Source organism: Pseudophryne corroboree, chromosome 10 (genome assembly GCF_028390025.1).
Source record: "Pseudophryne corroboree isolate aPseCor3 chromosome 10, aPseCor3.hap2, whole genome shotgun sequence".
In the NCBI taxonomy this organism is placed as follows: domain Eukaryota; kingdom Metazoa; phylum Chordata; class Amphibia; order Anura; family Myobatrachidae; genus Pseudophryne; species Pseudophryne corroboree.
This window is the reverse complement of record NC_086453.1, coordinates 64,916,187-64,943,786: the sequence shown is the minus strand read 5'-3', so window position 1 is coordinate 64,943,786 and position 27,600 is coordinate 64,916,187. Positions and strand designations below refer to the sequence as shown.

The window sequence follows — 27,600 nt, the reverse complement described above, 5'->3', positions numbered from 1 at the left end:
AAATATATAAAAAGATGCTATAAGGGAAAACACTTATATAAGGTTGTCCCTATATAATTATAGCGTTTTTTGGTGTGTGCTGGCAAACTCTCCCTCTGTCTCTCCAAAGGGCTAGTGGGTCCTGTCCTCTATCAGAGCATTCCCTGTGTGTGTGCTGTGTGTCGGTACGTGTGTGTCGACATGTATGAGGACGATGTTGGTGAGGAGGCGGAGCAATTGCCTGTAATGGTGATGTCACTCTCTAGGGAGTCGACACCGGAATGGATGGCTTATTTAGGGAATTACGTGATAATGTCAACACGCTGCAAGGTCGGTTGACGACATGAGACGGCCGACAAACAATTAGTACCGGTCCAGACGTCTCAAAAACACCGTCAGGGGTTTTAAAACGCCCGTTTACCTTAGTCGGTCGACACAGACACGGACACTGAATCCAGTGTCGACGGTGAATAAACAAACGTATTCCTTATTAGGGCCACACGTTAAGGGCAATGAAGGAGGTGTTACATATTTCTGATACTACAAGTACCACAAAAGAGGGTATTATGTGGGATGTGAAAAAACTACCTGTAGTTTTTCCTGAATCAGATAAATTAAATGAAGTGTGTGATGATGCGTGGGTTCCCCCCGATAGAAAATTATTGGCGGTATACCCTTTCCCGCCAGAAGTTAGGGCGCGTTGGGAAACACCCCTTAGGGTGGATAAGGCGCTCACACGCTTATCAAAACAAGTGGCGGTACCGTCTATAGATAGGGCCGTCCTCAAGGAGCCAGCTGACAGGAGGCTGGAAAATATCATATAAAAGTATATACACACATACTGGTGTTATACTGCGACCAGCGATCGCCTCAGCCTGGATGTGCAGAGCTGGGGTGGCTTGGTCGGATTCCCTGACTAAAAATATTGATACCCTTGACAGGGACAGTATTTTATTGACTATAGAGCATTTAAAGGATGCATTTCTATATATGCGAGATGCACAGAGGGATATTTGCACTCTGGCATCAAGAGTAAGTGCGATGTCCATATCTGCCAGAAGATGTTTATGGACACGACAGTGGTCAGGTGATGCAGATTCCAAACGGCACAAAGGTGTATTGCCGTATAAAGGAAGAGGAGTTATTTGGGGTCGGTCCATCGGACCTGGTGGCCACGGCAACTGCTGGAAAATCCACCGTTTTTACCCTAAGTCACATCTCTGCAGAAAAAGACACCGTCTTTTCAGCCTCAGTCCTTTCGTCCCTATAAGAGTCATATTTGCCCAGGGATAGAGGAAAGGGAAGAAGACTGCAGCAGGCAGCCCATTCCCAGGAACAGAAGCCTTCCACCGCTTCTGCCAAGCTCTCAGCATGACGCTGGGACCGTACAGGACCCCTGGATCCTACAAGTAGTATCCCAGGGGTACAGATTGGAATGTCGAAACGTTTCCCCCTCGCAGGCTCCTGAAGTCTGCTTTACCAAGGTATCCCTCCGACAAGGAGGCAGTATGGGAAAAAATTCACAAGCTGTATTCCCAGCAGGTGATAATCAAATTACCCCTCCTACAACAAGGAAAGGGGTATTATTCCACACTATATTGTGGTACTGAAGCCAGAAGGCTAGGTGAGACCTATTCTAAATCTAAAAAAATTTGAACACTTACAAAGGTTCAAATCAAGATGGAGTCACTCAGAGCAGTGATAACGAACCAGGAAGAAGGGGACTATATAGTGTCCCGGGACATCAGGGATGCTTACCTCCATGTCCCAAATTTGCCCTTCTCACTAAGGGTACCTCAGGTTCGTGGTATAGAACTGTCACTGTCAGTTTCAGACGCTGCCGTTTGGATTGTCCAAGGCACCCCGGGTCTTTACCAAGGTAATGGCCGAAATGATGATTCTTCTTCGAAGAAAAGGCGTCTTAATTACCCCTTACTTGGACGATCTCCTGATAAGGGCAAAGTCCAGGGAACAGTTGGAGGTCGGAGTAGCACTATCTCGGATACTGCTACAACAGCACGGATGGATTCTAAATATTCCAAAATCGCAGCTGATCCTGACGACACGTCTGCTGTGCCTAGGGATGATTCTGGACACAGTCCAGAAAAAGGTGTTTCTCCCGGAAGAGAAAGCCAGGGAGTTATCCGAGCTAGTCAAGAACCTCCTAAAACCAGGAAAAGTGTCAGTGCATCATTGCACAAGGGTCCTGGTAAAAATGGTGGCTTCCTACGAAGCAATTCCATTCGGCAGATTTCACGCAAGAACTTTTCAGTGGGATCTGCTGGACAAATGGTCCGGATCGCATCTTCAGATGCATCAGCGGATAACCCTATATCCAAGGACAAGGGTGTCTCTCCTGTGGTGGTTACAGAGTGCTCATCTTCTAGAGGGCCGCAGATTCGGCATTCAGGATTGGATGCTGGTGACCACGGAGGCCAGCCCGAGAGGCTGGGGAGCAGTCACACAAGGAAAAAATTTCCAGGGAGTGTGATCAAGTCTGGAGACTTTTCTCCACATAAATATACTGGAGCTAAGGGTAAATTTATAATGCTCTAAGCTTAGCAAGACCTTTGCTTCAAGGTCAGCCGGTATTGATCCAGTGGGAAAAACATCACGGCAGTCGCCCACGTAAACAGACAGGGCGGCACAAGAAGCAGGAGGGCAATGGCAAAAACTGCAAGGACTTTTCGCTGGGCGGAAAATCATGTGATAGCACTGTCAGCAGTGTTTCATTCCGGGAGTGGAAACTGGGAAGCAGACTTCCTCAGCAGGCACGACCTCCACCCGGGAGAGTGGAAACTTCATCGGGAAGTTTTTCCACATGATTGTGAACCGTTGGGAAATACCAAAGGTGGACATGATGGCGTCCCGTCTGAACAAAAAACGGGACAGGTATTGCGCCAGGTCAAGAGACCCTCAGGCAATAGCTGTGGACGTTCTGGTAACACCGTGGGTGTACCAGTCGGTGTATGTGTTCCCTCCTCTGCTTCTCATACCTAAGGTACTGAGAATTATAAGACGTAGAGGAGTAAGAACTATACTCATGGCTCCGGATTGGCCAAGAAGGACTTGGTACCCGGAACTTCAAGAGATGCTCACAGAGGACTTATGGCCTCTGCCGCTAAGAAGGGACTTGCTTCAGCAAGTACCATGTCTGTTCCAAGACTTACCGCAGCTGCGTTTGACGGCATGGCGGTGGAACGCCGGATCCTAAGGGAAAAAGGCATTCCGGAAGAGGTCATTCCTACCCTGGTCAAAGCCAGGAAGGAGGTGACCGCACAACATTATCACCACATGTGGCGAAAATATGTTGCGTGGTGTGAGGCCAGGAAGGCCCCACGAAGAAATTTCAACTCGGTCGATTCCTGCATTTCCTGCAAACAGGAGTGTCTATGGGCCTCAAATTGGGGCCCATTAAGGTTCAAATTTCGGCCCTGTCGATTTTCTTCTAGAAAGAATTGGCTTCAGTTCCTGAAGTCCAGAAGTTTGTCAAGGGAGTATTGCATATACAACCCCCTTTTGTGCCTCCAGTGGCACTTTGGGATCTCAACGTAGTTCTGGGATTCCTCAAATCACATTGGTTTAAAACCAGTCAAATCTGTGGATTTGAAGCATCTCACATGAAAAGTGACCATGCTCTTGGCTCTGGCCTGGGCCAGGCGAGTGTCAAATTGGTGGGTTTTTTCTCAAAAAAGCCCATATCTATTTGTCCATTCGGACAGGGCAGAGCTGCGGACTCGTCCCCAGTTCTCTCCCTAAGGTGGTGTCAGTGTTTCACCTGAACCAGCTTATTGTGGTGCCTTGCGCCTACTAGGGACTTGGAGGACTCCAAGTTGCTGGATGTTGTCAGGGCCCTGAAAGTATAGGTTCCAGGACGGCTGGAGTCAGGAAAACTGACTTGCTGTTATCCTGTATGCACCCAACAAACTGGGTGCTCTTGCTTCTAAGCAGACTATTGCTAGTTGGATGTGTAATACAATTCAGCTTGCACATTCTGTGGCAGGCCTGCCACAGCCAAAATATGTAAATGCCCATTCCACAAGGAAGGTGGGCTCATCTTGGGCGGCTGCCCGAGGGGTCTCGGCTTTACAACTTTGCCGAGCGGCTATTTAGTCAGGGGCAAACACGTTTGTAAAATCCTACAAATTTGATACCCTGGCTAAGGAGGACCTGGAGTTCTCTCATTCGGTGCTGCAGAGTCATCCGCACTCTCCCGCCCGTTTGGGAGCTTTGGTATAATCCCCATGGTCCTTTCAGGAACCCCAGCATCCACTAGGACGATAGAGAAAATAAGAATTTACTTACCGATAATTCTATTTCTCGGAGTCCGTAGTGGATGCTGGGCGCCCATCCCAAGTGCGGATTGTCTGCAATACTTGTACATAGTTACAAAAATCGGGTTATTATTGTTGTGAGCCATCTTTTCAGAGGCTCCGCTGTTATCATACTGTTAACTGGGTTCAGATCACAGGTTGTACAGTGTGATTGGTGTGGCTGGTATGAGTCTTACCCGGGATTCAAAATCCTTCCTTATTGTGTACGCTCGTCCGGGCACAGTATCCTAACTGAGGCTTGGAGGAGGGTCATAGGGGGAGGAGCCAGTGCACACCACCTGATCCTAAAGCTTTACTTTTTGTGCCCTGTCTCCTGCGGAGCCGCTATTCCCCATGGTCCTTTCAGGAACCCCAGCATCCACTACGGACTCCGAGAAATAGAATTATCGGTAAGTAAATTCTTATTTTTTTGTGGCGCCCAGGGCAACTAATTTGTAAGGGGCCCCTCCATTAAAATGGCCCCTTGCCCCCCCCATATGGCCACATGACCCCCCCCCCCCCCCATATGTTGCACAGTGCACATTCCCCCCACCCATGTGTACTCCCGAGTCCGCTGATGATGGGACCTGGGAGCAGTTATGCGCTGTATTTAGGGGTTGGGGCTGCGTTACCGGCTGCCGGGATCTCGGCTGCAGAATGCCGGCGGCGAGCGGAACGAAGCCCCTTGCGTGCTTGCCAAGCTGCGCCACAGGTTCTATTTCCACTCTATGGGTGTCGTGAATACCCACGAGTGGGAGTAGTCCCTTGTAGTCGGCATGCCGACTGTCAGTTTTGTGAGGGTCGGGATGCAGGGGGAGTTATTGTGACCGTCTGTCACATGACTACATCCCGTATGTAGTCTGTGCATGCAGAATGTAGATCCGCAGCAGCCCCGTCTGGGAACAGATCCTTTTAAACCGCCCCCTTAATTCGACTCAGGTTATGTGCGCAGCCGGAAATTATGGTGGCACATCGCGGATAATTGATGTACTGCCATATAAGATACATACTTTTAGACAGGGTTGGAAATAAAACGTTTTTTTTTTTGTTTTTTTTTTTAAACACTTTTTTTGGTATAAACTTTTTTTTGTTTAGACCAGTTTTTTCTTTTGTATTGTTTTAATGAAGTCAAATTGAATCCTACTTATTATATTAATACTGTGAAACATTGCTCTATATTAGAAACCTTGATCAACCATGTGTTAACGCTTTCTGACATTACCAAAGTTATTAGGCTTTAATATGATTTATTTTACATCTTTCAATAAAACCAGTTGTTGACTGCCTATTATTCCTGTTACATCTGAATATATGTAGAAAGATTAATCTTAAAACATACAAAGTACACTCAGACATCTCAATAGAACTGAAGGTTTTGAATTGAAATAAACATGAAGGAGATTAAACCATGAGGTGTTTCTCAGTGTATTGCCTCTTTAATGTGTTGGGAGTTGTTTCCCCTTTAAGATTGAGAATGTCAGTTGTGGTTTTCTCCTGTCCTATAGGATTGTTAGGGGAGGAGTTTGTGGATTCTTAGCTGATGCTAGGTAGATTTGGTACCTATCTGATCTTGTTCACCCTCCCAGCCTCCCTATATCTCTGTTGTCCCTTGCAGCTCCATAGCAGAGGCCAGGAAGTCTGTATTGGGAGACGCAGACCATGGCCTCGCCACTCCTCCGTTACTGGGACGGAGGCTGACACCATAGGGTGCATGCGATGACGCAGGATACGTTCTGCACATGCGCATAATGGGTCCTGTGGAGGCGCCCCACCTTTCAGAGATGTATGCAAACCATCAGGCGTGCTTGGTGCCATGTTTCTCTACATACATGATCGCAGTCAAGGGCAGATGCATGCCCCATAAACGTGTTTGTCACCATTCGCCATTACCTTCCCCCAAACAGTCCCTTCCTGCGTTAAAAATCTCAGTGCGAGCGGCATTGCAAAAGCATCTTGGCGTCTGCACATTGCGATTGCGTACAAACATGAATTAGGCTTCAGGGCGCTGTGGGGGGCGGACAGAGTGGGAGCACACTGGAAACAAGGATAGTGCAGGGTGGGAACCAGGAAGGTTGCCACACCCCGTTTTAAACGCCACTCCCTGTCACCGCCCCCAAACGGTTGCAGTCTGTCAACCAAACTGCTCCCAAAGCCAGTACAGGAGAGTTGTTGTGGGTACATTAAGGTATACAACAGGAAAATAAATAAGTTAAAACTCTATAAACCTTTATTTGTCTGTATTAAAAAAAAATCCAGTGACTCGGCTGTGTCACACCGGGCTAATCAACTGTTGCACTAAGGTATAATGTTGTTTTACAATAATAAATGTAACTAATGTAAAACAAAGTATCAGTTCAGGGCCGGTATGATATACCGGCAGACGGGTTGCCGGCTGTCATTATACCGACAGCGGCATCCCGTCTGCCGGAATACCAGCAGCGAGTCCCCTTGCGGGCTCGCTGCGCTCACTATGCTGCGGGCCTGGTGGCAAGCTTAGCACGCCACAGGTTCTATTCCCACTCAGGTTGGGCCGACATCTCGTTTCTCAGGGCGTCAGTACATCCGGCACAATAACTCCTTTCATTGATCTTCGCTAAATAAACTGTGAAAAAGATCTCCGCATTTAAACACTGAGGGAGTTCTGTAATAAGATTAAAACTGAGGAAGTTCTCCACAAGATGGTAGAAACGGTAGAAAGCGGATACACTCTGTGTCCCCGATGAAAGTAAAGCTGACTTAGCAGTTAGCCCCTAGGTAAGGCAAAGGGGCCACAGTCGTAAGTCTGCCTGCTGTTGCTGTGCCCCGTATGAGTGATTATGTGTGGTGAAACGCGTCATTTTCATTCCACTGCCGTTTTCTTCTTCTGCGATCACATTCTCAGCATCTCTGATCTCTTTCTTGTGTGCGGAGGGTAATTCCCCACATGTTACATTGGGGAAGATGTATTAAGCCTGGAGTAGTGATAAAGCAGTGATAAGTGCAAGGTGATAATGCACCAGCCAATCACCTCCTAACTGTCAATTTACATATTGGAGCTGATTGGCTGGTGCGTTATAACCTTGTACTTATCACTGCTTTAGCACTTCTCCAGGTTTAATACATCTGCCCCATTATTCTTACAGGTAGACTGAGGAGCACCAGGATATATTTCTGCAGAGGGGTACAGTGGTATTCCACAGGGAATAACATCGGGGTGTAGAGGTGGATCTTGATCCGATGCACCAACAGGCTAAAGCTTTGACTGTTCCCAGGATGCACTGCACTGCTTCCTCTATAGCTTCGCCTCCAGGCACTGGAGCTCGGTTTGTAAGTTGGTGCCTGCAGTGCAGGTCACTAACAGGTGGGGCTGCGCTAGGCAGCCCTGAAAAGAGTTTTTTAGAAGACTTCAAGGGCAACAGCACTTTGTAGGTCTGTATGACATACTGTGCTGCGGCTCCATCACCTCCCTCGGCGGCGCTGCATACTCCCGCGGCCGGGTTCCTGGGTACCTGCAGTGGAGACGCACCAGTTTTCAGGCACACCGATGACGCTCTCCAGGATTGCGTGGCTGCACTAAAGGGAGGAGGTAAGAGGGTCCCCCAGGTGGGACCCGCTGGTAAATCGCGATCTGGTCGCTGTCCCAGGAGACGGGCCGTGCTGCTGGCGTGGACACTGTGCCGCACAGGGACCCCACTATATCCACCAGGACAAGGAGCACAGGTCAGAATTACTAAAATCCGTTTAAAATAGGCTCCACAGTGGTGAAGTCCAGCAGAGGGGATAAGGCGCTGACCTGTAGCCCCTCCCCCAGCTCTGGGCGCCATCTACTGCTGGTATTCCCGCCCTGGAGCTGCAGTTCTCTCTCTCTCTCCCTCACTCCCTAACAGAGATTTTGGCGCCATTACATAGCTGGGCTGATCTCCGGGACTGCTGGGCACTGTCTCCTCTGTAAATCCGCCTGTATCATCAGCGCTGTGCATTTACAGGCACTTAAGTATTCTACATGTCATTTTAGACAGTGTTAGTTAAGAACAAGTGTACTGCTATCTGGATATTTAGTACAAGTATTCTGTGATATACATCCAGTGTTTACTGTGCATTGTTATATCTGTATACTTACATATCTATATGTAATTTACAAGTCCAGTGCAGTTTTATTGTTTCTATGTAATAATTCCTGCATTGTACCTCTGAATGAGTGTGCCTGTAGCTGCAGTGTGGATTCCATTCTTCAGTATCACACGTTTTGCTATCACTATATTCTGTACCCTGGGGGCTAGGTGCGTCAGGGTCTCATATAATATATATAGTGCTACACAGGGTATACTGTTTTGTATTTCTCACTGTTTTTCAGTCACCCCACACCGCTTAAATCCTATTTGTGCTCTGTATTTACTGTCACTTAACACAGAGGATTATTTGCTGGTATTGTGTTTGTCTGGCTATATTGTACTGTTACGCCCTAAGGCTACATCCCATATAAATGTCTGCTACACAGGGCGGGACGTCCGCGGACGCTCCTGCATCATGCAGTGCTGTTGCCACAGATTCACCAGTGGGGGAAGTGTTCGCTACTGGTTCAGGTGCTGGGTGTCATACATCTCCCAGTCCGCCTTTGGCCAATCAGGACCCACCTTGGGCAGCGTTTTCAAATATGCTGACTACGCTTGTAACATGTCTTACGCCCCCTGTGGGACTTCCTGTGCCATTACAGCCACATATTCTCCCTGTAGTTAATCCGCCATGGGCGGATACTCTGCCTACCCAGTTACAGCAATTAAATCAGTCTTTAGTTTGACAAAAGTCTACCCCACACCCTTCTGGAGCCAATGGGTCAACTAAGCGGGCCATTTCTTCCTCACAATCCACTAATAGTTTGGATAAGTCTGGCTAAGTCTTCCAATGAGGATGGGGAATATACTGATCCGTCAGACACTGATACAGTTGCTTCTGATGAGGAATCTACAACCCAGGTTGATGTTCCTGACGTTGTGGAGGCTATCAAGCTGATTCTCCAAATTGATGATGACATTGAGCCCCCTGCTACGTCTAAGAAACCTGATAAGTTCAAACGTCAGAAGGTTGCTAAAGTAGTTTTACCACATTCTGCATTCTGACCTTTTAATTGACATACGTTAGGAATCCTGGTCATCTTCAAGAAAGAAGTTTTCCCTGTCTAAAAAGATGCTAGCTCGTTATCCTATCCCTGCAGAGTTGAGTAACAAGTGGGAAACTCCACCGCCAGTGGACTCTCACGTCGCCCGTCTTGTGGTGTCATCTGCTCTGCCTGTCACCATGGTCACCTCACTGAAGGAACCGACGGATAAGTGTGTGGAGGTATGCCTGAAGGCTATTTACACTCTTCCCGGTGCTGTTCATAGACCCACTATGGCTGCCTCTTGGGCGGCAAAAGGAATTGAAGCATGGGTTCAGGCAATTGAGGATGAGCTGCCTCAGGATTTTTCTGACACTGACAGACAAAATCTGTCGTATATTACCTACCTCTCACTATATTCAGGAGGCGTCCTCTGATGCAGGGGTCATGGCGGCCAAGGCATCTACTACATCTATCCTGGTTCGCCGGATTCTGTGGTTGAGGCCCTGGAAAGTGGGCCTGGACTCTAAAAAGACCTTGGAGGTGCTTCCTTTTAAGGGAGACATACTATTTGGGGAGGATCTGAACAAGATTGTGACTGACTTGGTGACAGCCAAGACTGCGTTTCTCCCAAGTACTAATCCTTCTGCTCCGAAGGCTAAGAGTACAAATTTTTGTTCCTTTCGACCTCCAGGTAAAGCAAAAGGTCAGGCGTACCCAAGACGGGCTCGTACTTCCAAAACCACTAAGCCCAAATCTAAACAATCCTGGGCCGCTCGTCAGCCTGCTTCCAAACAAGGCAAGCCTGCTACATAACGGGGCGGGCATCCCCCTGGGGGACCCCAGGGTGGGAGGCAGACTTCTTCAGTTCGCCCAGGCCTGGTTAAAGACCACTTCAGATGTCTGGGTGCGGGAAGTTGTCTCTCACAGGTATGCAATTTCTTTCAAGAGATGTCCCCCTCGCCAGTTCTGTTCAACGGTTATCCCCCGGATCCGTTGAAAGCGCAAGCTCTACTCCTGGTTGTACAATCCCTCCTGGAAACAGGAGTGGTAGTGCCGGTACCTCTGCCCCAGAGAGACAGGGGCTACTATTTGACCCTGTTTCTAGTTCCGAAACCAAATGGGTCTTTCCGGCCTATCCTCAACCTCAAATCATTGAACAAGTTTGTGAGTGTCCAAATTGGTATGGAAACCCTGCGCTTTATTGTGCTGGCCATGGAACCCGAGGACTATATGTTATCCCTGGACATACAGAATGCTTACCTGCACATACCTATTGCCATTTCGCATCAGCAATATCTGCGGTTTGCTATTGGCAACCTCCATTTTCAATTCCAGGCTCTGCCATTTGGACTGGCCACGGCACCTCGGATTTTCACCAAGCTCATGGCCATGATGACGTCTTTCCTCCGTCATCAGGGAATCCAGTTCCTGCTGTACCTGGACGACTTGCTGATTCTGGCGAACTCCCAAGATGTCCTCCTCGATCAACTGGAGATGTCTGTCCAATTCCTACAAGCCCACGGGTGGCTCATCAATTGGAAGAAGTCCTCGCTGGTCCCTACTTGGAGCTTGGTGCACCTGGGGGCACTGCTGGACACACACAGCCAAAGACTGCTTCTGTCTCCGGAGAAGGTCCTGAAACTTCAGGACAATATCAGATACTTCCTCTCTCCCGAGAGTGACGATACACTCGGCGATGCAAGTACTAGGCCTCATGGTGTCGGCTTTCGACATGGTAGAGTAGGCTTAATATCATTCCCGCCCTCTGCAGAGGTTAATCCTTGCCAGGTGGGACGGAGTGCCCCATCGGATCAGGTCTCCGATAATTTCCTTAAATCCGGAGGTGCGGATGTCACTGAGCTGGTGGTTACAGGACCGACAGTTAAGTAGGGGCCGTCCCTTCTGTATCTCCAACTGGGTCCTACTGACAACGGTCGCCAGTCTGCGGGGTCGGGGCGTGGTGTTGGAGCAACACTCACTCCAGGGCCGATCGACCAAGGAGGAATCTCTCCTCCCGATAAACATTCTAGAACTGCGGGCAGTGTTCAATGCGCTGACACTTGCCCTGCCTCTGGTACAGAACAGGCCTGTTCAAGTACAATCGGACAACGCCACCTCGGTGGCGTACATAAATAATCAAGGCGGCACTCAAAGCCGCATGGCAATGATGGAAGTGTCAAAAATCCTTCAATGGGCGGAACGCCATCTGCCAGTAATATCGGCAGTGTTCATTCCGGGAGTCCTCATCTGGGAAACGGACTTCCTCAGTCGTCAGGACCTACACGCCGGAGAGTGGAGTCTACATCCAGAAGTCTTTCAACTCCTAGTAGACAAGTGGGGCCTACCAGAAGTAGACCTGATGGCATCTCGACACAATCACAAGGTTCCGGACTTCAGAGCAAGGACAAGGGATCCTTAAGCAGCGTTCGTGGATGCACTGGCAATTCCATGGACTTTTCGGCTGCCATAAGTGTTCCCTCCAGTGTCACTCCTGCCCATGGTAATATGGACGTTCTAGCAAGAAGGAGGAATACTACTTCTAGTCGCTCCAGCGTGGCCCAGGGTCTCTCGCTAGAGCGTCCTCTTCTACTTCCTCAACGCCCAGACCTCCTCGTTCAGGGCCTTTGTGTCTACCCGGACCTGGCCAGACTTGCTTTGACGGCGTGGCTCTTGAAGCATCACTCCTGAGAGCAAAAGGATTCTCTGAGGCGGTCATTCAAACTATGTTGAAAGCCCGTAAACCAGCGTCAGCTCGGATTTATTACAGGGTCTGGAATTCTTACTTCACCTGGTGTGCTAGTAAGAACTATGATGCATATACTTTCAGAACTTCCAGGCTTTTGGCTTTTCTACAACAAGGCCTAGACTTGGGCCTTCGTCTGGCCTCCCTCAAGGTCCATATATCTGCCTTGTTGGTGTGGTTTCAGAGAAAAATTTCATCTATTCCTGACGTTCACACTTTCACTCAGGGTGTTTTACGGACACAGCCTCCCTATGTCAGTGATCGCGCTGAGCAGAAAAAATTGTGGGTCCCGGGGACCCCTCACTTTAAAAAATTGGGGTCCTACTTCACAGTTTCTGGGTCCCATAGCAATGTATGCTTTTGAGCTCCCCTTATGCCTCCTCACATAGCATTAGACCACCGCACATGGTAGACAGCAGTTATGGCAGTATTGCGGGGCAAATAGGGGGTTAGGTGCAGGAAGTGCTGTAGGCAGTGTTAGGGGTAGGGAGGCATCAGTACCCAGGATTCGGTGCTTCCTGCTCCCCGTCAACTTTTAAGATCAGCTTTTCTGTGTCCTTATTGAAGCCCTACCGCTATAACACGAGGTGTGTGCGTATGCTGGGCACTGCTTTGGTTTGGGGATTGTTTGTGTGTATGCTGAGCACTGTGTGGGTGTGGCAGTTGTGTCTATGCTGAGCACTGTGTGTGGATATGGGAGTTTGTTTGCTGGTCACTGTGTATGGGGGGATGTATCATGGGCACTGTGGGTATGGAGTACCCATTTGCTAGGCGCTGGGGGGGGGGTGTATAATGAGCACTGTGTGGGTATGGGTGGTGCGTATGATGGCCAGTGTGTGGGTATAGAGGGTGCTATGAGCATTGTAAGTGTGTATAATGGGCACTGTGTGGTATAGGGGTGTGCGTGTGATGGGCGCTGTGTGGCATGGGTGTGCGTATGATGGGCGCTGTGTGGCATGGGTGTGCGTATGATGGGCGCTGTGTGGCATGGGTGTGCGTATGATGGGCGCTGTGTGGCAGATTGCGTATGATGGGCGCTGTGTGGAATGGGTGTGCGTATGATGGGCGCTGTGCGGCATGGGTGTGCGTATGATGGGCGCTGTGTGGAATGGGTGTGCATATGATGGGCGCTCTGCGGCATGGGTGTGCGTATGATGGGCGCTGTGTGGAATGGGTGTGCGTATGATGGGCACTGTGCGGCATGGGTGTGCGTATGATGGGCGCCGTGTGGCATGGGTGTGCGTATGATGGGCGCCATGTGGTATGGGTGTGCGTATGATGGGCGCTGTGTGGTATGGGTGTGCGTATGATGGTCACTATGGGGGTGCATATGATGGTCACTATGGGGGTGTGTATACTGAGCACTGTGTGGGTATGGGGGTGTTTATAATGGGCACTATGTGGGATAGAATGTGTGCAGTAGAGGTGGAAGGGGGTAGGATAGGTGCAGTACTGGTAGGATGGGAGCAGTAGTGGTAGCAGGGGGTAAGATAGGTGCAGTAGTGGTAGCAGGGGGTAAGATAGGTGCAGTAGTGGTAGCAGGGGGTAAGATAGGTGCAGTAGTGGTAGCAGGGGGTAAGATAGGTGTAGTAGTGGTAGCAGGGGGCAGGATGGGTGCAATAGTGGTAGCAGGGGTCAAGATAGGTGCAGTAGTGGTAGGGGGCAGGATGGGTGCAGTAGTGGTGGTAGCAGGGTGCAGGATGGGTGCAGTAGGGGGTAGGATAGGTGCAGTAGTGGTAGCTAAGGGTAAGATAGGTGCAGCAGTGGTAGGGGGCAGGATGGGTGCAGTAGTGGTTGCAGGGGGTAAGATGGGTGCAGTAGTGGTGGCAGCATGGGGCAGGATGGGTGCAGTAGTGGTAGCAGGGGGTAAGATAGGTGCAGGATGGGTGCAGTAGTGGTGGTAGCAGGGGGCAGGATGGGTGCAGTAGTGGTAGGGGGTAGGATAGGTGCAGTAGTGGTAGCAGGGGGTAAGATAGGTGCAGTAGTGGTAGCAGGGGGTAAGATAGGTGCAGTAGTGGTAGCAGGGGGTAAGATAGGTGCAGTAGTGGTAGCAGGGGGTAAGATAGGTGCAGCAGTGGTAGGGGGCAGGATGGGTGCAGTAGTGGTGGGGGCAGGATGGGTGCAGTAGTGGTAGCAGGGGGTAAGATAGGTGCAGTAGTGGTAGCAGGGGGTAAGATAGGTGCAGTAGTGGTAGCAGGGGGTAAGATAGGTGCAGTAGTGGTAGCAGGGGGTAAGATAGGTGCAGTAGTGGTAGCAGGGGGTAAGATAGGTGCAGTAGTGGTAGCAGGGGGTAAGATAGGTGCAGTAGTGGTAGCAGGGGGTAAGATAGGTGCAGTAGTGGTAGCAGGGGGTAAGATAGGTGCAGTAGTGGTAGCAGGGGGTAAGATAGGTGTAGTAGTGGTAGCAGGGGACAGGATGTGTGCACTAGTAGTTGGGAGTGGAATGGACGCTGGGGGAATAAGATGCAGTGTAACAGGAAGCGCACCTACTTTGCTGCCTGCGCCCTCACAGGTATAATGTGCCATGTTATTAAATGCATATAGGAAAGTGAAACTAAAGATTTATCAGTGCCATTCCCCCAGGTCGCAGCGCTCTGACCTCCTCATAGTTTGCGGTCGTGGTGCCCGACCGCATTGACATGTCCCGCTCGGCCCCAGCTCATCTTCTCTGCAGCAGACCCGTCCGGGCTGCCCGTGGTGAAGGCCCTCCTCTCCTTCTCCTCGGCTCCCTCCTGCATCTTCCATACGCCTGTCATCGTGATGACCCGCACGGTTGCCACCAGCGCATGCAATGGGCTGGAGGCATCGCAGGGAGGAGGGACCGACGTCTCAGGTGGCGCTTGGATTGGGAGACGCTGCCGGCAGCGATTGGATGTTGAGAAGCTGCCGGCGGCTATTGGCTGGTGAGGCAGGGCTTGGGGAATTCTATTGGCTGTGAGGCGACGGTCAGCAAAAAACAGCGCGTCCTGTGGGACCCGCTCACTTTTAAAATCCGAGTCCCTCACTGAGCGTAGCGCGTAAAAACGCGCCATAGCGCGTATTTTGCGATTACTGTATGTCCCTCCTGTGGCTCCATGGGATCTGTCGGTTGTTCTGAATGCCCTACAATGTCTCCCATTTGAACCTCTTGAGTCTGTGGACCTCAAATGCCTTACACTTAAGGTCGTTTTTCTGTTGGCTATTGCCTCTGCTAGGAGGGTGTCGGACTTTTGCGCTTTGTCCTGTCGTCCACCCTTTCTGATTTTTCACCGCGACCGGGCAGTTCTTTGAACTCGCCCGGGTTATTTGCCTAAGGTGGTATCAGGAGATGGTGGTTCCAGCCTTCATCTCTTCTGGTTTGTCTTCCAACAAAGGATCTTTGGATGTGGTACAGGCTCTCCGTATTTATGTGGAAAGGACTGCCTCTATCAGGAGGTCAGATTCCCTTTTTGTACTTTTTGGTTTTCACAAACGTGGCTGGCCTGCGAATAAGCGGACCATGCCCAGATGGATTAGAATGGTGAGTGTATAAGCTTATACACATGCTGGGCTAGCAGCTCCTGCTGCTATCAAGGCCCATTCTACTCGGTCTGTTGGACCTTCTTGGGCGGCCCGCCGTGAGCATCCGCAGAACAATTGTGCAAGGCGGCTACATGGTCCTCAGTGAACACGTTCATTAGGTTCCATGCCTTTGATACTTCCGCCTCCCAGGATTCTTCTTTTGGACATCGGGTTCTTGTGCCCGCTACACTGCATCCCCTCCCATGAGGAACTGCTTTAGGACATCCCCTATGTTATTCCCTGTGGAATACCAGTGTACCCCGCTGCAGAAAAGGAGATTTATAGTAAGACTTACCATGATTAAATCTCTTTCTGCGAGGTACATTGGATTCCACAGGGCGCCCACCCTGACGCACTTAGCTTCTTTGGGTTTGTATGGCATTAGCCGCTAGTCCCTTCTATCGTCTCTCTTACCTGGACTGGTTAACAAAACTGAGCTCTAGTGCCTGGAAGCGGGGCTATAGAGGAGGCAGTGCAGTGCATCCTGGGAACAGTCAAAGCTTTAGGCTGTTGGTTCCTCTGATCAAGATCCAACTCTACACCCCAATGTTATTCCCTGTGGAATCCAGTGTACCTCGCAGAAAGAGATTTAACAATGGTAAGTCTACCATAAATCTCCTTATTCCTCCTTTCCTTTGTGCTACTACTAAAACCACACTCTGATCTCTGTCAAAACAACCACTGCAGAACATGCGCAGAGCACAGAACATCGGCCATTTGCGAACTAATTGAAGTTACGTCCAGCTCTGAATCAGGTCTTATGTCCCTGGGCTTGTGTGAATGTTATGTGGACACCAACCCATTCAAATAACTAGCACTTAAAGATTCATTCAATCAAGATCCTCAGTGACCCATTATAGACAGGTGATGCAGGAGGTTATAGTAGGGACAGGAGACCATGGCACAAACACGAAGGTTGGGAGGGGGGGCTATTTTATTTTGTAGAAAGAAACATGGGAGACTCTCAAAGTTGACACCCTCCCCCACAGGGTATCCGGACTCCAGGTCGGCAACAAAAAAGTCGACACACCTTAGGTCGACATGGAAAAAGGTCGACAGGAACAAGGTCGACATGGAAAAAGGTCGACATGAGATTTTCACAAGTTTTTTTTCTTTTTTGGAACCTTTTCATACTTAACGGTCCACGTGGACTACGATTGGAACGGTAATCTGTGCCGAGCGAAGGCACCATGCGAGGGGACGCGGTGCACTAATTGGGGTTCCCGGTCACTCTACGAAGAAAACGACACGAAAAAACATAAAAAAACTCATGTCGACCTTTTTCCATGTCGTCCTTTTGTCCATGTCGACCTTTTGTCCATGTCGACCTTTTATCCATGTCGACCTAAGGTGTGTCGACCAATTGGCGGCGACCTAAGGTGTGTCGACCTTTTTGTTGTCGACCTGGAGTCCCAGACAGTGTGACTCCACAGTGAATTATCATTTTGGTGACAGGCATAGGGAAAAGGAGGTGTGGCCTGACTAGAAGGGGGCGAAGCATTGGCAAATTGGACATGGGTTTAAAGGTCGTGGAAGTTTTTGTTTGTTTTTTACTTTGAAAATTAAGGAAAGGGACATGTTTCACAGCTATATAGTTCTATGTTGGGCATAAAACTCCTGATTAAACCTCTGCTTACAGATCTAATAACGATTCCTATTCTGTGTGTCTTCTACAGTCCCTGGAGGCCCGGGCCACTCCCGGCCACACTGATGGCTGCCTTACCTATGTGCTGAATGACAAAAGTATGGCCTTCACGGGCGATGCGCTACTCATCCGAGGCTGTGGGCGCACTGACTTCCAGCAAGGTGGGTGTGGTTCATCAAATCGACAGTGTCTAGGTCGACAATGTTGAGGTCAACCACTATAGGTCGACAGTCACTAGGTCGACATGGATGGAAGGTCGACAGGGTTTCTAGGTTGACATGTGCTAGGTCGACAGGTCTAAAGGTCGACATGAGGATTTTTTTTTTTTGGTGTCGTTTTCTTCGTAGAGTGACCGGGATCCCAAATTAGTGCACCGCGTCCCCTCGCATGGCTCGCTTCGTTTGCAATGCTTCGGGCATGGTGCCTTCGCTCCGCTACCGCTTCGCTCGGCACACTTTACCGTTCCAATCGTAGTCCACGTGGATCATTAAGTATGAAAAAATTCAAAAAAAAGAAAAAATGTGAAAAACTCATGTCGACCTTTAGACCTGTCGACCTAGAAACCCTGTCGACCTTTCATCCATGTCAACCTAGTGACTGTCGACCTAAACATTGTCGACCTAGACACTGTCGATCTTCAGACCGGATCCCCAGCAAGGTATGCCCTGCTCGGGTTCACTACAATATGCCAGCGGTCGGGCTCCCGGCGACCAGCATACCGGCGCCGGGAGCCCGACCGCCGGCTTACCGACAGTGTGGCGAGCGCAAATGAGCCCCTTGCGGGCTCGCTGCGCACGCTACGGGCACGGTGGCGCGCTACACTATTTTATTCTCCCTCCAGGGGGGTCGTGGACCCCCACGAGGGAGAATAAGTGTCGGTATGCCGGCTGTCGGGCTCCCGGCGCCGGTATGCTGGTCGCCGGGAGCCCGACCGCCGGCATACTGAAGACCACCCGCCCTGCTCGCCCTCTGTCTCCAGTGTTTCTCTATGCGGACTCTAGTCCTAAAGAAGTATTTCCTGCTGGACTAATGGCTGTTTTCTGCTTATTTTCTTCACCAAAACATTCAGCATTTATTGATGTGTTTTTCAGGCTGTCCCAATACGTTGTATCAGTCCGTACACAGTAAGATCTTCACCCTGCCCAACAGCTGCTTCCTGTACCCGGCTCATGACTACACTGGTGAGTCCTGCAACCTGGGGAATCTGATGTAGTCATCCTGATAACAGTATTTAGGGTTAGGGAAACATAAACGCCACCCTAGGGATGACGGGGTCCACCCTACAGATGACCGGATTAGGGAGACATATAACCTACCCTACAGATGACCGGATTAGGGAGACGTATAACCCACCCTACGGTTGACAGGGTTAGGGAGACATAAGCTCCACCATAGAGATGACGGTTAGGGAGACGTTAGCCCGTCCACAGGGATTATAGAATTAGGGAGATTTAAGCCCCTCCCTAGGGATGACTGGGTTAGGGAGACGTAAAGCCCTCCCTAGGTGTGACGGGATTAAGGAGATGTTAGCCCCACCCCAGGGATAATAGAATTAGGGAATCGTAAGGTCTTCCCTAATGATAATATGCAGTCAGACTACAGGACTTTCTATCACTTGGTTACTGGTTACCGGTCGCTCTTTCACCAGAGCGCTACCCCTCTGTATTCTGTAATGTCCTGCTCTGGGCAGTGCCTTGGAGGCCATCTCGGCTTCTGCAATAAACGTTATTATTTAGATTGTTCTGCTATAACCTTGGGGTGCTACCCTGTGTGATCCCATATACAGCTGGTGTCAGAGATGCAGATTCCTCGAGTTACAGTCTTGGACAACGTCTCTACTTCTGAATACGTGTCTGCAATTATGGACAGTATTTACAGTCATCGATGTAACAGGCCAAGCATAAAACACACATACACGTCACCTGTACTGGCCTTCTAGTATGTTCCACCTTCCGTCTTGTTACAGGTCAGACGGTGTCGACTGTAGAGGAGGAGAAACGTCTGAACCCGCGGCTGACCAAGTCTGAGGCAGAGTTTGTGAAGATCATGAATAATTTGAACCTGCGTAAACCTGCACAGATAGGTGAGGACCACATGCCCTCTGCAGAATAGCTCTCTCCCACTGTGCACACAACTACCTATAACGGGAGACCCTGTGATGTAGTTATTTTATCGGAGGCAAGCCGTGCCAGATCTAGATCAGTAATAAAGGTGACATCGATGCTTGATAATGGGCGAGACACTGTGTACATTTAAGATCTCAAAGAGTTAAAAAATATTTTTTTCGGACTGTAAAGAAACTTTCTGTTCTCTTTGTACAATACATGCAGTGACCACTAGATGTCACAATAGTATAAAGTTTGTTTCCCATGTAACCGCTGAGCAGAGTAGTATTAATCGGGTTATATGAAAGTTCTAACAAATTAAACAAGAGACCGTAGTAATGAGAGCCCTTCCTGTAGCTAACGATTGCAATATTTTCTAATATGTCTCTGCTCTAGGCCAGTCTTATCAGTACTGGCGGAGGGCACAGGCAGGCTGCCCCCACTACATGTACACAGCTGTTGCACTTTAATTCCACTGACTACAAGAAAGAGTATTGTGTAGTAAGGGAGCCCGGCCGCCGGCAAAGTGAAGACCACCCATGTAGTAATAATTAACTGAAGAGATAGAGCTGGCAACTTTTGGTTTAATTAGGTTGTGGTTTAATTAAGGGGGAGATTTATCAAATTTTGGAGAGAGATAAAGTGGAGAAGTTTCTCATTGCGACCAATAAGCTTCTGTCATCTTTCTAGCACAGCCTGTAAAAGGACAGCTAGGAGCTGATTGGTTACTACTTTTTCACTCCAAGCTTTGATAAATCATCCCCTAAGCGTTTTTGTTTTACATTATCTATTCTCTTCCCCAGATATTGCAGTCCCAGCCAATTTAAAATGCGGCATTCAGGATTAATGATTACCTCGTCACCTCCAAGCTGACCTTGTAAACCAGCCTGTGTAATCTGTTACTGCGCCTGTATGACTGGTCGTCTCAATCAGATGTTGGAATTTGTGTTATTATTTTTTTTCTGCCTCATTCTTTTTTTTTTTTTTTGTATGAAGATTCTGAGTGCTATAACGTGCTGTATGTTATATGGCTGTTTTAGTAAGTGCACTGAAATTCAAATTCAGGGGTTTGGGATGTGAAGGTGGAGGTGGGGGGGGGGAATTGGAGGGTTTTTTTACAACTCAACCAAATACTTCATCACTAATTATATTTTTATAGCACGATAATGGACACGCATCTATGTATATATGTAAATGATTATTTTTATGGCACCAATGAACATCATAGTCAAGGTGTAAAGAAAGCTTAATACTGTACATTTTTTTTTCAAAGTATTCTGTCTGTCATGTTGATTTAATTATAAGTATGGTCATTTATAATAAAGTAAAATATTGGGAGTATATCTGTAGTGAAAGGGAGAAGCACACATTCTGACCAATGTGCACTCTGTGTGGAGTTTGTATGTCCTCTATGTGATTATATTGATTAGCGGCAAGGTTTCTGGTTTCCTCTCGCAGTCCAGAAATATCTACTGGTAGGTAATTGGCTTCTTATGTGAGAGAATGAGAATTTAGGCTGTAGCTCTGTTGGAGCAAGGGCTGATCCGAATGTGCATTTTACATAACCGCTGAATGCTTTTTTTTCTGTGCTTACTTTTTTTTCTTAAGTTTCTACCTCTGACACCCTGAGTGCTATTTAATAAATTAATAAATGATAAACCTGTGAGTTTCCCAGGAGCCTCCAGTCTATTTCAGGACTCTTTCCCCAGTCACTAAACCTTCCCTTACACCTTGTCTTACCATAGTATCCCTTTAAACCAGGATCCTCATGGATTATACAGGTTCTGTGGCTGATTAAATACAGGTGAAATGCAGGCTTGCGGTCAGCCAGCCACAGAACCTGTGTCATTCATTAGTGTTCCAGATTAAACAGATTGTATGGTAAGCCTACTTAGATCAGCGGTTCCCAAACTCCGCCATTACAATCCAGGTTTTAAAGCTATCCATGCTTGAGCACAGGTGACTTATTTAATGCCTCAATTTTATTTAACCACCTGAACTCAAGCAGGGATACCCTGAAAACCTGGACTGTAATAGCGGAGTATTGGAAACTCTGCCTTATACAGAATAGGACCATATACTACAATATAACACCAGGAAGGGGGGGGGGGGGGTGTACTTTGTACTTTGTAACTGGTGAACCTTAAATTTAGAAGCAAGTCCTCAAATTCTCTGACGGTCCCTAAAAAGTCAGAACAGCTGGCGTTATGCTTCCTGTGAGGAGGTGACTTCTCTCTGCCAGGCTCCAGGATGAATAGTAGGCACACCATTCTGAAAGCACAGATGGCCAGGGTAAAATGCATCCTTATGCCTTGGACAATGATTCCCAAACTCTATCCACAAGGTACCCTGACAGTGAAGGTTTTAAGGATATCTATACTTAAGCACAGGTGACTTCATTAGTACCTCAGTCAATTTGATTATACTATTTGTGCATAAGCATGGATATCCTTAAACATACCCAAACCAAACCCCCCACCCCTCCCTATTTGCAATGCACTGTTCCTCTCCGTGCAGTCTGGCCGTAGGTTTGGGTCCGTTTCTAAATTGGCTGCCGGCGTAGTTTGACTGTCCCTGAAGTTTTGGATGCGGAAAGACCACATTGTACTGTATATGGCTTATATACATGAGATCCCTTCACTGATCACACACAAGTCATTACATTAATATACAACACTGAACTAAATATGTCCATTATTGGCAGCAAATTCTCATGCTAGAACAGTGGTGCTTTTCAGACACTGGGTGACTGATGGACTGAAAATCATGATTTCTACACAGGGACCGGGCCGGTGACATCACAGCAGCTACACTGACTGTATTCTCAGCTTTCTAATTGTATCAGATAAGTCATGTTCTTAAAGATATGTGGGGTAATGTGTTACTGCGTCAGGTAATGTGGTGTAGGAGTAATGTGCTACTGCATCAGGTAATGTAGTGTAGGGGTAATGCGTTACTGCGTCATGTAGTGTAGGGGTAATGCTTTACTGCGTCAGGTAATGTAGTGTAGAGATAATGCGTTACTGCATCAGGTAATGTAGTGTAGGGGTAATGCGTTACTGTGTCATGCAGTCTAGGGGTAATGCATTACTGCGTCAGGTAATGTAGTGTAGGAGTAATGTGTTACTGCGTCAGGTAATGTAGTGTAGGGGTAACTTATTACTACGTCATGTAGTGTAGAGGTAATGCGTTACTGCATCATGTAGTGTAGGAGTATTGCGTTGCTGCATTAGCAAATGTAGGGCTAATGCATTGCTGCGTCAGGTAATGTAGTGTAGGGTTAATGCGTTACTGCGTCAAGTAATGTAGTGTAGGGGTAATGCATTACTACGTCAGGTAATGTAGTGTAGAGGTAATGCATTACAGCGTCAGGTAGTTTAGGGGTAATGCATTACTGCGTCAGGTAATGTAGTGTAGGGCTAATTCATTGCTGCATCAGGTAATATAGTGAAGGTGTAACGTGTTACTGCGTCATGTAGTGTACGGCTAATGCGTTACTGCGTCAGGTAATGTAGTGTAGGGGTAATGCGTTACTGCGTCAGGTAATGTAGTGTACGGTTAATACGTTACTGCATCAGATAATGTAGGTTAGGGGTAATGCATTACTGCGTCATGTAGTGTAGGGGGTAATGCGTTATTGCGTCAGGTAATGTAGTGTAGGGGTAATGTGTTACTGCGTCAGGTAATGTAGTGTAGAGGTAATGCGTTACTGTGTCAGATAATGTGTAGGGGTAATGCGTTACTGCGTCAGGTAATGTAGTGTAGGAGTAATGCGTTACTGCATCAGGTAATGTACAGATGGGTCCATGTTTATCTTGACCTTTAATAGGATTAATTGAGACTGGCCAGTCGGACTTAATCCCCTGCTGCAATGATTTAGGGGGTAATTCTGAGTTGATCGCAGCAGCAAGTTTGTTAGCAATTGGGCAAAACCATGTGCACTGCAGGGGGGGGGGGGGCAGATATAACATTTGCAAAGAGAGTTAAATTTGGGTGGGGTGTGTTCAAACTGAAATTTAAATTGCAGTGTAAAATTCAAGCAGCCAGTATTTACCCTGCACAGAAACAAAATAACCCACCCAAATCTAACTCTCTCTGCAAATGTTATATCTGCCCCCCCTGCAGTGCACATGGGGGTAATTCCAAGTTGATCGCAGCAGGAAATTTTTTAGCAGTTGGGCAAAACCATGTGCACTGCAGGGGAGGCAGATATAACATGTGCAGAGAGAGTTAGATTTGGGTGTGGGGTGTTCAATCTGCAATCTAAATTGCAGTGTAAAAATAAAGCAGCCAGTATTTACCCTGCACAGAAACAAAATAATCCACCCAAATCTAACTCTCTCTGCACATGTTATATCTGCGCCCCCCCCCCCTGCAGTGGACATGGTTTTGCTCAACTGCTAACAAAATTCCTGCTGCGATCAACTCAGAATTACCCCCATGGTTTTGCCCAATTGCTAACAAACTTGCTACTGCGATCAATTCAGAATTACCCCCTTAATCCCCTGCTGTATTGTTCTCTATATTGTATTGCAGCTGAGAACAATAGATGAAGGTTTTATGCTAATAAGTCATGTTGTGCCTAGGCGCAGAAAACTAGTCAAGATAACCGTGGACCCATCTGTAGTGTACGGGTAATACATTACTTCGTCAGGTATTGTAGGGGTAATGCGTTACTGCGTCATGTAGTGTAGGGGTAATGCGTTACTGCACCATGTAGTGTAGGAGGAATGCGTTACTGCATCAGATAATGTAGGGTAGGGGTAATGCGTTACTGCGTCATGTAGTATAGGGGTGACGCGTTACTGCATCAGGTAATGTAGTGTAGGGGTAGTGCGTTACTGTGTTAGGTAATGTAGTGTAGGAGTAATGTGATACTGCATCAGGTAATGTAGGGCTAATGCATTGCTGCGTCAGGTAATGTAGTCTAAGGTTAATGCATTACTGCATCAAGTAACGTAGCGTAGGGGTAATGCATTACTATGTCAGGTAATGTAGTGTAGGGGTAATGCATTACTGCGTCAGGTAGTTTAGGGGTAATGCGTTACTGCGTCAGGTAATGTAGAGTAGGATTAATGCATTACTGCGTCAGGTAATGTAGTGTAAGGGTAATGCGTTACTGCGTCAGGCAGTGTAGGGGTAATGCGTTACTGCGTCAGGTAATGTAGTGTAGGGGTAATGCATTACTGCGTCAGGTAATGTACTGTGGGGTAATGCTTTACTGCGTCAGTGTAGGAGTAATGTATTACTGCGTCAGGTAATGTAGTGTAGGGGTAATGCGTTACTGCGTCAGGTAATGTAGTGTAGGGGTAATGCATTACTGCGTCGGGTAATGTAGTGTGGGGTAATGCTTTACTGCGTCAGGTAGTGCAGGAGTAATGTATTACTGCGTCAGGTAATGTAGTGTAGAATTAATGCATTACTGCGTCAGGTAATGTAGTGTAGAGTTAATGCGTTACTGCATCATGTGGTGTCTAGGAATATTGCGTTACTGCATCAGCAAATGTAGGGCTAATGCATTGCTGCGTCAGGTAATGTAGTGTAGGGTTAATGCGTTACTGCGTCAAGTAATGTAGTGTAGGGCTAATTCATCGCTGCATCAGGTAATATAGTGAAGGTGTAACGTGTTACTGCGTCATGTAGTGTATGGCTAATGCGTTACTGCGTCAGGTAATGTAGTGTAGGGGTAATGCGTTACTGTGTCAGCTAATGTAGTATAGGAGTAATGCGTTACTGCGTCTGGTAATGTAGTGTACGGTTAATACGTTACTGCATCAGATAATGTAGGGTAGGGGTAATGCATTGCTGCGTCATGTAGTGTAGGGGTAATGCGTTACTGCGTCAGGTAATGTAGTGTAGGGGTAATGTGTTACTGCGTCAGGTAATGTAGTGTAGGGGTAATGCGTTACTGTGTCAGATAATGTGTAGGGGTAATGCGTTACTGCGTCAGGTAATGTAGTGTAGGAGTAATGCGTTACTGCATCAGGTAATGTACAGATGGGTCCGTGTTTATCTTGACCTTTAATATGATTAACTGAGACTGGCAAATCGGACTTAATCCCCTGCTGCAATGACTTAGGGGGTAATTCTGAGTTGATCGCAGCATCAAGTTTGTTAGCAATTGGGCAAAACCATGTGCACTGCAGGGGGGCCAGATATAACATTTGCAGAGAGAGTTAAATTTAGGTGGGGAGTGTTCAAACTGAAATTTAAATTGCAGTGTAAAATTAAAGCAGCCAGTATTTACCCTGCACAGAAACAAAATAACCCACCCAAAACTAACTCTCTCTGCAAATGTTATATCTGCGCCCCCCCCCCCCCCCCCCCCCCTGCAGTGCACATGGGGGTAATTCCAAGTTGATCGCAGCAGGAAATTTTTTAGCAGTTGGGCAAAACCATGTGCACTGCAGGGGAGGCAGATATAACATGTGCAGAGAGAGTTAGATTTGGGTGTGGTGTGTTCAATCTGCAATCTAAATGGCAGTGTAAAAATAAAGCAGCCAGTATTTACCCTGCACAGAAACAAAATAATCCACCCAAATCTAACTCTCTCTGCACATGTTATATCTGCCCCCCCCCCCCCCTGCAGTGCACATGGTTTTGCTCAACTGCTAACAAAATTCTTGCTGCGATCAACTCAGAATTACCCCCATGGTTTTGCCCAATTGCTAACAAACTTGCTGCTGCGATCAATTCAGAATTACCCCCTTAATCCCCTGCTGTATTGTTCTCTATATTGTATTGCAGCTGAGAACAATAGATGAAGGTTTTATGCTAATAAGTCATGTTGTGCCTAGGCGCAGAAAACTAGTCAAGATAACCGTGGACCCATCTGTAGTGTACAGGTAATACATTACTTCGTCAGGTGTTGTAGGGGTAATGCGTTACTGCATCACTGCGTCATGTAGTGTAGGGGTAATGCGTTACTGCATCATGTAGTGTAGGAGGAATGCGTTACTGCATCAGATAATGTAGGGTAGGGGTAATGCGTTACTGCGTCATGTAGTATAGGGGTGACGCGTTACTGCATCAGGTAATGTAGTGTAGGAGTAATGTGATACTGCATCAGGTAATGTAGGGCTAATGCATTGCTGCGTCAGGTAATGTAGTCTAAGGTTAATGCATTACTGCATCAAGTAACGTAGCGTAGGGGTAATGCATTACTATGTCAGGTAATGTAGTGTAGGGGTAATGCATTACTGCGTCAGGTAGTTTAGGGGTAATGCGTTACTGCGTCAGGTAATGTAGAGTAGGATTAATGCATTGCTGCGTCAGGTAATGTAGTGTAAGGGTAATGTGTTACTGCGTCAGGCAGTGTAGGGGTAATGCATTACTGCGTCAGGTAATGTAGTGTAGGGGTAATGCATTACTGCGTCAGGTAATGTAGTGTGGGGTAATGCTTTACTGCGTCAGGCAGTGTAGGTGTAATGTATTACTGCGTCAGGTAATGTAGTGTAGAATTAATGCATTACTGCGTCAGGTAATGTAGTGTAGGGGTAATGCGTTACTGCATCAGGTAATGTAGTGTAGGGGTAACTTATTACTACGTCATGTAGTGTAGAGGTAATGCATTACTGCATCATGTGGTGTCTAGGAGTATTACGTTACTGCATCAGCAAATGTAGGGCTAATGCATTTCTGCGTCAGGTAATGTAGTGTAGGGGTAATGCATTACTACGTCAGGTAACGTAGTGTAGGGGTAATGCATTACAGCGTCATGTAATGTAGTGTAGGGTTAATGCGTTACTGCGTCAAGTAATGTAGTGTATGGGTAATGCATTACTACGTCAGGTATCGTAGTGTAGGGGTAATGCATTACAGCGTCAGGTAGTTTAGGGGTAATGCATTACTGCGTCAGGTAATGTAGTGTAGGGCTAATTCATCGCTGCATCAGGTAATATAGTGAAGGTGTAACGTGTTACTGCATCATGTAGTGTACGGCTAATGCGTTACTGCGTCAGGTAATGTAGTGTAGGGGTAATGCGTTACTGTGTCAGCTAATGTAGTATAGGAGTAATGCGTTACTGCGTCAGGTAATGTAGTGTACGGTTAATACGTTACTGCATCAGATAATGTAGGGTAGGGGTAATGCATTGCTGCGTCATGTAGTGTAGGGGTAATGCGTTACTGCGTCAGGTAATGTAGTGTAGGGGTAATGTGTTACTGCGTCGGGTAATGTAGTGTAGGGGTAATGCGTTA

General features: G+C 47.7%; 1 protein-coding gene across 3 annotated transcripts in view; it reads left to right on the top strand.

Annotated features, from left to right (window-relative positions):
* Positions 1–27,600, top strand: part of ETHE1 (ETHE1 persulfide dioxygenase) — a 142,185-nt gene that overhangs the window by 35,453 nt on the left and 79,132 nt on the right. For 2 of the 3 annotated variants that reach the window (XM_063942477.1, XM_063942476.1), the window contains exons 4-6: positions 17,328–17,457; positions 18,388–18,477; positions 19,263–19,379. In XM_063942477.1, the coding sequence (XP_063798547.1) occupies positions 17,328–17,457; positions 18,388–18,477; positions 19,263–19,379 (337 nt within the window). Of the gene's footprint in view, positions 1–17,327; positions 17,458–18,387; positions 18,478–19,262; positions 19,380–20,204; positions 21,074–27,600 lie in introns of those variants that run through there. The other variant, XM_063942478.1, reaches the window with a different exon arrangement.